This window comes from Eschrichtius robustus, chromosome 8, assembly GCF_028021215.1.
Source record: "Eschrichtius robustus isolate mEscRob2 chromosome 8, mEscRob2.pri, whole genome shotgun sequence".
In the NCBI taxonomy this organism is placed as follows: domain Eukaryota; kingdom Metazoa; phylum Chordata; class Mammalia; order Artiodactyla; family Eschrichtiidae; genus Eschrichtius; species Eschrichtius robustus.
Window position 1 is genome coordinate 21,081,565 of NC_090831.1, and position 12,696 is coordinate 21,094,260.

Below are 12,696 nucleotides of genomic sequence, written 5' to 3' on the forward strand. Positions count from 1 at the left end.
CCAGTACCAGGACACATCTCTCCTGACTCAGAGCTCATTTGGTCCTGGTTGACAAAAAAGACAGACACCCATTTGACTTCAGAATCTTCCCCTTTGTTTTGTTTTGTTTCTCAGTATGTTTGACAAGGAATCATAGGCATTCCGTATATTACAATTTAAGCATTACTGAAAGCAGAAAATTTACACAAAGGATTTTCAACAACACCTTCTAACTGTATCCCCTCTATCACAACAACTTATATCCCATTTTACCCTCCCCCCCCCCAAAAAAAAAGCAGCAAGAAAGGAGGCTTCTTATGTTTGCTGTTAGGGACCTTTTGTTCTTTTTAGATTTCTCATGATCTACACCCCCAATAATTACATCAAGGTCCTCAGTATCCTAGACTCCTGGGTACCTCATTCCATCTTATTTCATAGAATGTATTTTCCAACATCCTATATTCACATAGTAAATATCCTAAATTGTATAGATTATATTTATATATTTCTCAGCTAGAGAAATTTCCCCCCTATATTTGTTTATCTTTGTGATTGTATTTTTTCTTATGTGAATTTTCTGTTTATATTCTTTAGTCATTTATATACTGAGGGGTCTCAATATTCCTGCCAATTTGTATGAACTCCTTATAATAATGTAGTTATTAATCATTTGTCATATTTTCATATTTTCTCCATACCTTTACAATGGCTTATCTCATGACTATGGAAGAGAGGTTTGTTTTAGTGTTTTAATATTGAAAGCCTATAAGCTACTGCTTATAAAGAGTATTCAAGAAAAAATGAATTAAAAGTTGGACAAACTATGTAGTCTTATGTAATTTTATACAGATTCTTTCAAGAGACTTTCTTTAATCATATGCAGAACAGATTATAAAATTTATTTATGCTTATTTACTGTTCTGGTGTGCCTGTATTAAAGTGTTGACAGTTTCTAAACTGAAACATACCATAAACAAGGATGGTTTGTGGCTATCAGATAAACTACATTGTATTTTATTCTAAAGTTAGTATTCCATAATGCCTAGACCATCTTCCAGACTTTTTCTAAAAGCACAGACTCTCAGAAGAAAAGCCATGTGCAAGTTGTAAAGACTAAATCTTTCAGATTGTGAAGCCGATTAACAAGGTTTCCTCTTAACAATATATAAAACTTGTTTTTTAATTATGACCAAATATTTAGTCTTATAATAGGGCAAAATACTCATGTTTTTATTTTCCTCAGTGTGTCATCTTTTGCCAACAAACAACATAATTACACCAAGCAAAACAGTAACTCCATTTTGTAAATGCGCTTAACAGGAGTTTGGGAAAATTAAAAGACTATTGCCTGTTAGAATGGCTATTACCAAAAAAATAAGAAATAACAAGTGTTGGTGAGAATGTGGAGAAACGGGACTGTTTGTGCACTGTTGGTAGGAATGTAAATTGGTGTAGCCACTATGGAAAACGCTATGAAGGTTCCTCAAAAAATAAAAATAGAACTATCAGATGATCTAGCAATTCCACTTCTGGGTACTTATCCAAACGAAATGAAAACATTAATTTAGAAAGATATATGTAACCCCCCTGTTCACTGCAGCATCATTTACAATAGCCAAGACATGGGAACAACCAAAGTGTCCATTGATGGATGACTGGATAAAGAAAATGTGGTGTATATATATATTTAGCCATAAAAAAGAAGGAAATCTTGCCATTTGTGATAACATGGATGGACCCTGAGGGCACAATGCCAAGTGAAATAAGTCAGACACAGAGGGATAAATACTGTATGATCTCACTTATATGTGGAATCTAAAAAAAAACAAACAAAAACCTCATAGACACAGAGAAGAGATTGGTAATTGGCGGAGGTAGGGTTGTGGGGTGTGGGCAAAATGGGTGAAGGGGGCTAAAAGATACAAACTTCTAGTTATAAAATAAATAAGTCATGGGATGTAAAGTACAGCATGGTGACTACAGTTAATAATAATGTACTGTATATCTGAAAGTTGCTAAGAGAGATCTTAGAAGTTCTCATCACAAGAAAAAAAAATTGTAACTATATATGGTGACAGATGTTAAACAGACTTATTGTGATGGTCATTTCACGATATATACAAATACTGAATCACTATACGTACACCTAAAACTAATATAATGTTATATGTTAATTATATCTTAATAAAAAAGATTGTTAATAGGTAACACAACAAATTAACTGGAACAGCTAGTTGTTATGTCTAAAATTATCTTTTGTTCAAAGTACCTTTCAAACTATTCAGCAGGAAATAAGGGAAAGAGTGATGTAAAAAAAGGTTTACATGAATAACAGATTCTATATTTAGAAGGAAAGATAGAATCAGAAAACTCAGCATCTTGCAACTTTCAACAAAATAACTGATTTAGGCAAGGATCATCAATTAATGCTCAAATCATTGACTGAAAGGTTGTTGGGAAACAGGGAATTCATGTGGTCTCAAAGGATCACATCATGGATTATTTATTAAATAAAGACGAAAAATACAGTTCTAATGAAACAGCACCTAGGTAGTTTACAGAAAATGTTTACCTAGAATCTAATCATAAGGAACAGTCAGACAAATCCAGAATGTGGGACATTTTATGTAATGGCTGGCCTGGGATCTTGAAAGACAATATTTAAAGAAAAAAAAAGGCTGAAGAGACATGCAACCAAATGCAATGTGTGAACTCTGAGGACTGGATAAAAAGCAAATTTGAATACTGACTCTATATTATATAGTATGGTAGTACTGTTAATCTTCGGTATCATATTATATATACATAATCCTATATAGTTACATAGGAAAATGTCCTTATTCCTAGGAAGATGCATATAGAATATTTAGAGGTAAAGCATCATGATATCTGAAAGTTATTTTCAAATGGTTCACACTACACATATGAATTTAAAATATATATATTATACATACATATAAAACTATATTCACACATAAATATCAGTAAACTATCACAGCAATTAAGCAAAATGTGGCAAAGTATTTATAATTGGTGAATTTAGGTAAAGGATATATAAGTGTTCATTATACCATTCTTTGAACCTGGCTGTAGATTTGAATATTTTCAAAATAAAGAGTTGGGGGAGGTATGTTTTATGTTTATGTTGGTGATATTTTAAGCCTGGAGTAGTATGACTCAGTCATATAGTAAGTACACAGAGACACACATACCATTCCAACATTTGGTAACTCATTCATTGCTGATGTCTATCTACATCAGCTAAACAATTCCAGATGTAAAATTGGGGGAAAAAAAGAACAGTTTTCAAAGGATTTGTTTGCTCCCAACTATCTGGTGTACATCCATCTGTTCCTGGCAGGGTGCAGTGTTCCCACCTACTACTCCCAGTGACCCCAATCTGAACTATTTTCCAAACAACTCACACTTTCCAAATGAAGCCTTTGTTCATGCTGCTTCCTCAGTCTGAAACACTGTTCCTATTCCTTTGTCAAAATCTTACCCAGACTTTAAGGCTTAATTCAGATTCTTCTTCCTCTATGAAAGTCTCTTCTAGACTGTCACCTATTCCTTCCAACTAAAAGCAATCACCCCCTGCCCTGTGGCCTCTATACCTCTTTTGAAACACATCCTCATTCTTTTTGCTTTATTGTCACTTATTCCCTAAGGAGGGAAAGTTTTGTTTAACAATGTTGCATAGGATAAAATCCACATTCCAGAATAATGTACAAGGCTCTCATGGCTTGGTGTCTGCTTCCTTTTGAGTCTTAAGCCTTGACACTCCCTTCAATGGACCAGAGCTACAATATAAGTCAATTTTCCACTAAGGACGCCTGGACCCCTAAGATCCAGGTCTCTCAATTCCATGGCCTATGAAGGAGCAAAGTGCTCCCCAGGATTCCTATGAATTCCTAGAGCTTCGCATTCTCATACAACCTGCAATGCTAGTGACTTCTCCAGGCTACCACACCATCTGCTTTCCTTTGCATTTTACCTGATTACAAAATTTAGCCCCTTCTAACTTTTGGGAAAATAAACCAGAACCTTTCCTGCAAAGCATTCGTGAGTTTGGCTGACTTTTGAGGGAGATGAAGGAGGATTTACATTTTCATGATGCTACAGCTTCCCTGAAAATTTAAGTATCCACCTGCTCTTTGCCCCACTGAGGCCCAGAAACTCCATCTTGTTGGCTCCTCTTTGCTTCTTTTTTTGTCTTGTCCTCCCACTTTCCTCTTTTTATTCCTCCCAGAAAAGCTTGGCACAGCCAACCCCTAGGACTTTTCCCCCCAAGCACTTAACAAGGTATTAAAGAAAACAAAACAAAAACAAAACCCTGTAGTTTCTTCCTTAAGAGAAATTCTTAGATCAGATTTTTAAAAAATCCATGTAAATCTAATCATGCCATGCTATATAGTTCCATACACATGCCATACTATTTCATACCTCAATGCTTTTGCACATTCTGCTCCTTCAGCCTAGAATGTCCTTCCCTCTGTAGCTTTCTTGGAAATTTACACTCCCCCACTCATGACTCTCCTCCATGCAGTCTTCTCTAATCCAAAGTAGTGCCCTCATCTTTCCTCTTTGGTTCGACCACTGTGCACAGTATTTACCTTTCACAGGGTTGTAATGATCTAGTGTACATGTCTGTCTTTAATGCCAGACTATGGGCTCCTTGAGAGTAAACACTGCACCTCATTGACCTTTATACTCCCAGCTTCTATCCCAGAGCCTGAACAATATAATACATGCTAAATAAATATTTATCGAATGATGAATTAAGAATGAATGAATTTTGCCTAGACCTGAGATTTAAGACTTTCTAAGGTATAAAGAAAGACTGTAAAATGTTGGAACCATCACTTGCTTCACCTTCTAATTTGGAGCATTTATAAGCTTCACAATGCCAAGGCTTCTTATTATGTCCTTTTAATTATAGCCATCCTAGTAGGTATGTAGTATTTAGTATCTCACTGTGGTTTTGATTTGTATTTACTTAATGGCTAATGATATTTAATTAATTAAATTTTGAGGCCATACACTTTAATGAACAACCATAGTGATGAAATGTGGCATTCCATTTTAATATTAATTAATATTTTAAAATAATTTTGAACAAAATGGTAAAGATATTATAGTCTGCTAAATGTCGTACTTAGCAAGTATACTTCATTACAGCTCATCTTAAAAAAATTCTAACATGGCTACATAGACATAAAAAAAAAAAGTGAAAACTTCAGAGAAACTATTCAGAGATAGTTTCATAACACAAATTCCATATTTAGCTATTATCAAGAATAATAGAAAAATAAAACATATTTAGCTATTATCAAGTACAGGGCAAAGAGAAAAACTTTTCATCTCTTACTTGATATTTTTGTTCAAACAATTTAGTTTCTGTTGGGGTAGTATCTAAACTCCAATTCCTCTAACATGAATAAAACAGTATCCACATCTGGAACCCAGACCACGTGTGATGGCTTCACAGGGTTTGCCCATTCTTTGTTTTGAAATAAGGAGACAGAAAACATACTGTGCTCCTAGCAAAAGAATCCACATTTGCAATAAAATTAAAAGAATAAACGGAGTGATTTTATTTTTGTGTGGTGTACAGGACTGTTAAATGAAATTAGAAATTGCAATTTAAACAGTGACTTCAATGAAGCAGAATTTCAAGCACTTTTCTCCTTGATCTGGATTTTGTTTTTGAAAAATGAAAGGGCATAATATGTACATCAGTGAAAAAAGCGGGATATAATATTTGCAGGACCCATTCTCAATTACAATCCAAATGTGGTTTTTACGACCAATAAAATGTAAACCAGTCCTGCAAATAAAATGCAAAAAGGACAAATCATATACCATTTCTGGCATTTTCCCCGCCAGCCAGCTCTGGGACCATAGAATGAGGAAAATGGTCTAGGAAGCATATCTAACAGAAATAGAAAAGTAATATGATCCTGAATGCAAAACAGGAGGATGGCATCTATAATGCACATTAGTCAGTTCCTTATCTGAATGTTGTGCCAGTTTAGGGCGGGAAGGTACGGAGAAATGGGCCAGCAAAACCACACATAAAAAAATGAAGGGCTAAAAGTACAATCTATATTTTTTAAATAAAAAGAAACAAAGCTTTTAGCCTGAAAAAAGAACTGAGCTATTGATGAATGATTATCTGTCTATAGGCCTTTATATAAAGATGTTTCTTCTCCCTCCAAGCAGTTAAACATAATAAAATGAGCTAAAGATTTTCAGATGTTTAGATTAGGCATAAAAAAGAATTTATTGATAAATAGATTCATTAGCCACATGAAGTGTCTTCAAAACAAAGCTGTAAGCTTAGGGGTCTTTAAGGTTTCTTTATATTGATTCGTATAACATTTACCTGGAAACAGAAGGCAAGATAAGAAGTTTCCTGGCTCTGGGATTTCTAACACTTTGTAAAACATTAGAGACAACCTGAAAATTTTATTTAACAATGTTGTCTAACCAAAGTGATTTTATGATTTGTTAAGTGTAAAGAAATATAAGACAGAAGCTAAATTTTTTTAGTTTGCATAATTGTTATCTTATTGGAAATATACCTTCCATACTAAACTATAATCATCAAATAATCTTTATATTAAACATTTTTAGGGTTTGATGACACTTTCCAGGCATAAAAAATTAAAGGAACTTTCTCTATCTGAGTGTGATAAAATCACCGATATTGGAATTCAGGTAAGATAATTACAGTTTTTTGTTAAAGAATTAAGATTGAAAATTAAGCACAAATCAAATAATCTTTGTAGGTCATAACAGAAAAAAGAAGTGGACTGGAATTGTAACAATACATATGTGATCTTGGTTGAGCCAAGATCAACATCTGCCAATAGTCAGGTCTCCACAGCCCAAGGTGACTGAGAGGTTTGCTTTCCCATTTTTCTTGTCTACTCTCTCCCTTCCAGATGTCAGACTTACAGGATAACTAGGGATAGGTTGCCATTTTACTTGTAGAATGATGAACTGCAGTGTGGTAAAAGTCTTCTCATATAATGGAAGTGTTCTGTAGATAATCTGTGTTATATCATCTAACCATAACAATTGGGGGACTTTGAAAACCTACACCAGGTACTTAACAATTAGGGACTTGAGTTACTCAAACATAGTTGGTAGCATAGTTTACCAGGATGGAAAGCATGAGATAAGTAACTGGATAGGATAAATGATTATGTGCTCAAATGGTACTTTAAGAACTCATGAGAAGTAAATTTCCTAGACGTGGTGTTGAGTGATATATAGGAAGTCATAAAGTAGCTATTGTGAGTAAGCCACATGTAATGTTTATCACAACATTAAGCAACTCAATTTGCTGTTAAAAGAAGAAAAGTTGCAATCATATGTCACACATGTATTGAACTAGGGCAAAATCTGGTTACTTACTAGTAAAATAATGGAAGATAACATTCTTAAAGGGAACTAATAATCTAGGAATGCAGAAACTGTAAAATGCATCAGAAACTCCATTTAAAGTATCCTGAGAGTTCAAAACCCCAAGCATTTATGAAAAACTGGGGCTAACTCAGAAAAAAAAATTTTTTTAATAGAAATCCTTGTTGAGAAAAAAGGATTTATCTCACATGTGGAAAGATACTGCAAATGATAGCTGAGAAGTCCACCAGAGCATGGCAGACTTGAAGTTAAGCTCTCTTCCATGAATTTGAAATAGACTTTGCAAGTTCTAACATTACTAATAGGAGAGTGTTAAAATATTATACGAACTGGTGGGCTATAGAGAGGGCCAGACCAAACGGTGCTCTAGACTTTAGCATAGAATTCTAGTGTTCTGAAGCTCAAGGAATCTTAGAACCATTTAAACCACTCTGTAATTTTACAAGTGAGGAAACTAAGGCCCAGAGGGCTTAAATGATTAGTCCAAAGTCCTATGCCATCTCAGCAAACTAATCTAACTAATCTAGTTTTACAGAAACGAAGAGTAGAAGTGGAGAACTGCTGTTCTAAATGGTTGATTGGCAACATGACAGTGGGAAAAATTGTTTTCAAATGATTTTTGCTGTATTTCATTGCATCTGGACAATGTAATGGTACTTAAGAGGAAAATGTAACACCATTAAGAAGTCTCCTTTTAGAGGCATTAGTGTCAAGCAATGTCAATTTCCCCCAGTTTCAGACCCTGGTTCCGAAGGTTCTAGCAGGTTCCTAAGAAATCTACCTAGTAGTACATTCAATTGTATAAAGAGTTAAAAAGAACAAACACTATCTTTCAAAACAAAGATCCCAGAGAGGACTAACAACTTGCATATAGGACAAGACTGTAACTCTACAATAACAAAAGGGGTTATAATGCATGTAACCTACTAGAAGAAAAAGCCAAGAGGTTCCTGTAAGGCTAAACCATGATTTACCTACTGCAGTTCATTTAAGGATTAAACATGCATTTACATAAAACTTTATCCATGAATATGATCTAGTCAGGCTTTCAAAAGGTCTTTGACAAGGTGATAGAATAAAGTTTATTAAAATAAAACGGTTAAGTGTTAACATTTCTAATACTGGGTTATATTTCTTATATGGTGATCAGTCACATTTGATCAACAACTACAAATCATTTAGAAGTATTAAAACCTACCATGGTGATGACATACATGGCCTCTTAATATCCATCACTTATTAATTTTAAAATGCTTCTTTGGATGAGAGAGAGGGCTGACCAAAGTCTGAGGCTACGTATCAGGAAGCCAGTGCTTTCTGCCATTTATCTCTGAGCCTACAGGTTCCAGGCCTTTTTATTTTCATTCTTTGGGGCTTGAAAAATCATACTATTTTTAGGTGCTCTGAGATTTTAGATGAAAGCGTTTACCCATATGCTAACTATATGATCATACAGCTGAGTTTGGCGTAGCTTTAAAAAATGTAACCTTTTAAAAATTGGTATGTATTGATTTTCAGTGACTTAAAGAAAATAAAACGGGGAATACAAGCACATGGAAATACAGAATTATTTAATTATTAGTTGCATAAGATCAGCTGTTCTATTCAAGTTCATGAAAAAAATTTTTTCTCTTTCTCATCATCCTTCTTTTTCTCCTCCTTGCTTTTGGAGTGTGTGTGTGTGTGTGTGTGTGTGTGTGTGTGTGTGTGTGTGCACTCGAGTGTTGTGGCATTTAACCTCATTTTACCTCTTCCAAGGTTCCAAGGTTCACACTTCTGGGCATGTGGTAATCCTTCTCCTCCTTCCCTCCTCCAGCCCAATTACTAAGTTCCAAAAGAGATGAAACAAAGAAGGGGGAGGAGAAAGTGACACATAAGCCAATTTCACAATTCCTTATCTGGATTTACAAGAGAGGGGGAAGAGAATAAACTAAGGTGGTTAAACTGAGATGTTTAGGTTATCCTAAATTTATCAGGAAATTTTTTCTTATTACTTTAGAAGGTAACTATAGGAGATTTTCTTTTTAGCTTAAAACATTGAAAACTACATAATGATTTAATGAGAAAAAGGAGGAGAGCATTTTTACCCTGATTTGGTTTTGCACAAATCATGAACATAATAGGAATAAAAAATTACCTCATTTTAGTTTTACTGGAAACCACAGCACATGCAGTTTGAGTGTCTGGAGCCTCAGATGTATTGACTTTTTAGGATCTGGTTTTAATTACTTTCCTCAACTTTAGTTTTGTTCTGAGAACATTAGACATTCAACAATCATGTTAAACTAAAATTATTTGGTGCTCTTGAAAGACACATTTATTTTGGAAGCAATGTTTGATACAGTCATAATTGAGGATTTCTTAAGAAACTTTTTCCTTGAGCATTTTGCGAATTTAAGTAACAGACTGTCAAAGTTTGGCAAAAAACTGGTCTAACTGGGATGTTACAATACAAATAAATTGGAAGCTCTGTCTTATTAAGTTGTTTGGATAGAACAAAAGGAATAAATAAAATTATTTACTCTAGTTGCTTTTTACATTCCCTTAATCTAGTTTTTATTTCTCATTCCCTTTTTTGGGGAATGAAGTATGCTATAAATACATTAATGCAATATCCATACATATGAATGTGCATATTTTTCTTTATGCAGGTTATTTGAGAGTGAAAACCTTGGAGATTGACAAAAGTTTTATTATTTCAGTTTTCATATGTTGAGGTAGTTGATTAAGAAACAGCACTAAAGAGGAGAGAATCAGGTTTAGTTATGTCTCACCACAAGGACTTACACATGTGTGTACGTACTGAAAATATGCCTGTGTGTGTTTACATGTAAGTATGTATGTAAATGTATACCTATGTGTAGTATGTGTGCAAATTAAATATTTACAAGTTTTAGCATATGTTAGATTACATATATTTACATGTAACTACATGTAAGTATATACCTAATTGTCTAGTACATGTGTGTAAATTAAATATATGTACACATCTAAGTGGTTGTTAGACTACATGAATATGTCAATGTGTGTGGATATTTATTACGCCCAAATTGTGTATAGAGATGTTATAAGATTATTTATTTCTGGGCTAACACCAAATAAATGATGGTCAATATTCAAGACAAATAAAAATTAGTTTGTTAAAGAATTATCTTTTTGTTTATACTTTAAAAGTTAAATATCTATGTAAATGGCAAGGCTCTTTTTCCTATGGTAAGGAGATTCAGAATATGCTCTTAGAAGGAATAATTTTTTTTTTTACAAACAAAAAAATTTTATTGAAGTACAGTTGAATTATAATGTGTGAATTTCTGTTTTACAGCAAAATGACAGTGATAAATTTATATATACATTCTTTTTCTTTTCTTTTTTCTGTTAACATCTTTATTGGAGTATAACTGCTTTACAATGTTGTGTTAGTTTCTGCTGTATAACAAAGTGAATAAGCTATACATGTACATATATTCCCATAACCCCTCCCTCTTGCATCTCCTTCCCACCCTCCCTATGCCACCCCTCTAGGTGGTCACAAAGCACCGAGCTGATCTCCCTGTGCTATGTAGCTGCTTCCCACTAGCTATCGGTTTTACACTGGGTAATGTTTATATGTCAGTGCTACTCTCTCACTTTGTCCCATCTTACACTTCCTCCTCCGCATGTCCTCAAGTCCATCCTCTACGTCTGCATCTTTATTCCTGTCCTGCCCCTAGGTTCTTCAGAACCATTTTTTTTTTTAGATTCCATATATATGTGTTAGCATATGGTATTTGTTTTTCTCTTTCTGACTTACTTCACTCTGTATGACAGAATCTAGGTCCATCTACTTCACTACAAATAATTCAATTTCGTTTCTTTTTATGGCTGAGTAATATCCCATTGTATATATTTGCCATATCTTCTTTATCCATTCTTCTGTCGACGGACAATTAGGTTACTTCCATGTCCTGGCTATTGTAAATAGTGCTGCAATAAACATTGTGGTACATGTCTTTTTTTTTTTTTTTTTTTGGCTGTGTTGGGTCTTTGTTTCTGTGCGAGGGCTTTCTCTAGTTGCGGTAAGCGGGGGCCACTCTTCATCGCGGTGCGTGGGCCTCTCACTATCGCGGCCTCTCTTGTTGCGGAGCACAGGCTCCAGATGTGCAGGCTCAGTAGTTGTGGCTCACGGGCCTAGTTGCTCCGTGGCATGTGGGATCTTCCCAGACCGGGGCTCGAATCCGTGTCCCCTGCATTGGCAGGCAGATTCTCAACCGCTGCGCCACCTGGGAAGCCCCATGTCTCTTTTTGAATTATGGTTTTCTCAGGGTCTTTGCCCAGTAGTGGGATTGCTGGGTCATAAGTAGTTCTATTTTTAGTTTTTCAAGGAACCTCCATACTGTTCTCCATAGTGGCTGTATCAATTTACATGCCCACCAACAGTGCAAGAGTGTTTCCTTTTCTGCACACCCTCTCCAGCATTCATTGTTTGTAGATTTTTTGATGATAGCCATTCTGACCGGTGTGAGGTGATACCTCATTGTAGTTTTGATTTGCATTTCCCTAATGATTAGTGATGTTGAGCATCCTTTCATGTGTTTGTTGGCAATCTGTATATCTTCTTTGGAGAAATGTCTATTTACGTCTTCTGCCCATTTTTGGATTGGGTTGTTTTTTTGATATTGAGCTGCATGAGCTGCTTGTATATTTTGGAGATTAATCCTTTGTCAGTTGCTTCATTTGCAAATATTTTCTCCCATACTGAGGGTTGTCTTTTCGCCTTGTTTATGGTTTCCTTTGCTGTGCAAAAGCTTTTAAGTTTCATTAGGTCCCATTTGTTTATTTTTATTTCCATTTCTCTAGGAGGTGGGTCAAAAAGGATCTTGCTGTGATTTATATCACAGAGTGTTCTGCCTATGTTTTCCTCTAAGAGTTTTATAGTGTCTGGCCTTACATTTAGGTCTTTAATCCATTTTGAGTTTCTTTTTGTGCATGGTGTTAGGAAGTGTTCTAATTTCATCCTTTTACATGTAGCTGTCCAGTTTTCCCAGCACCACTTATTGAAGAGGCTGTCTTTTCTCCATTGTATATTCTTGCCTCCTTTATCAAAGATAAGGTGACCATAGGTACGTGGGTTTATCTCTGGGGTTTCTATCCTGTTCCGTTGATCTATATTTCTGTTTTTGTGCCAGTACCATACTGTCTTGATGACTATAGCTTTGTAGTATAGTCTGAAGTCAGGGAGCCTGATTCCTCCAGCTCCGTTTTTCTTTCTCAAGATCGATTTGGCTATTCAGGGTCTTTTGTATTTCC

At 34.9% G+C, this 12,696-nt stretch overlaps 1 protein-coding gene across 1 annotated transcript in view; it reads left to right on the forward strand.

The window, feature by feature from the left end:
• The window catches only part of FBXL13 (F-box and leucine rich repeat protein 13), a 188,044-nt gene that overhangs the window by 157,093 nt on the left and 18,255 nt on the right, over nt 1–12,696 (forward strand). The window contains exon 18 of the mRNA XM_068549800.1: nt 6,616–6,699. Within this exon, the coding sequence (XP_068405901.1) occupies nt 6,616–6,699 (84 nt within the window). The remainder of the gene's footprint in view (nt 1–6,615; nt 6,700–12,696) is intronic.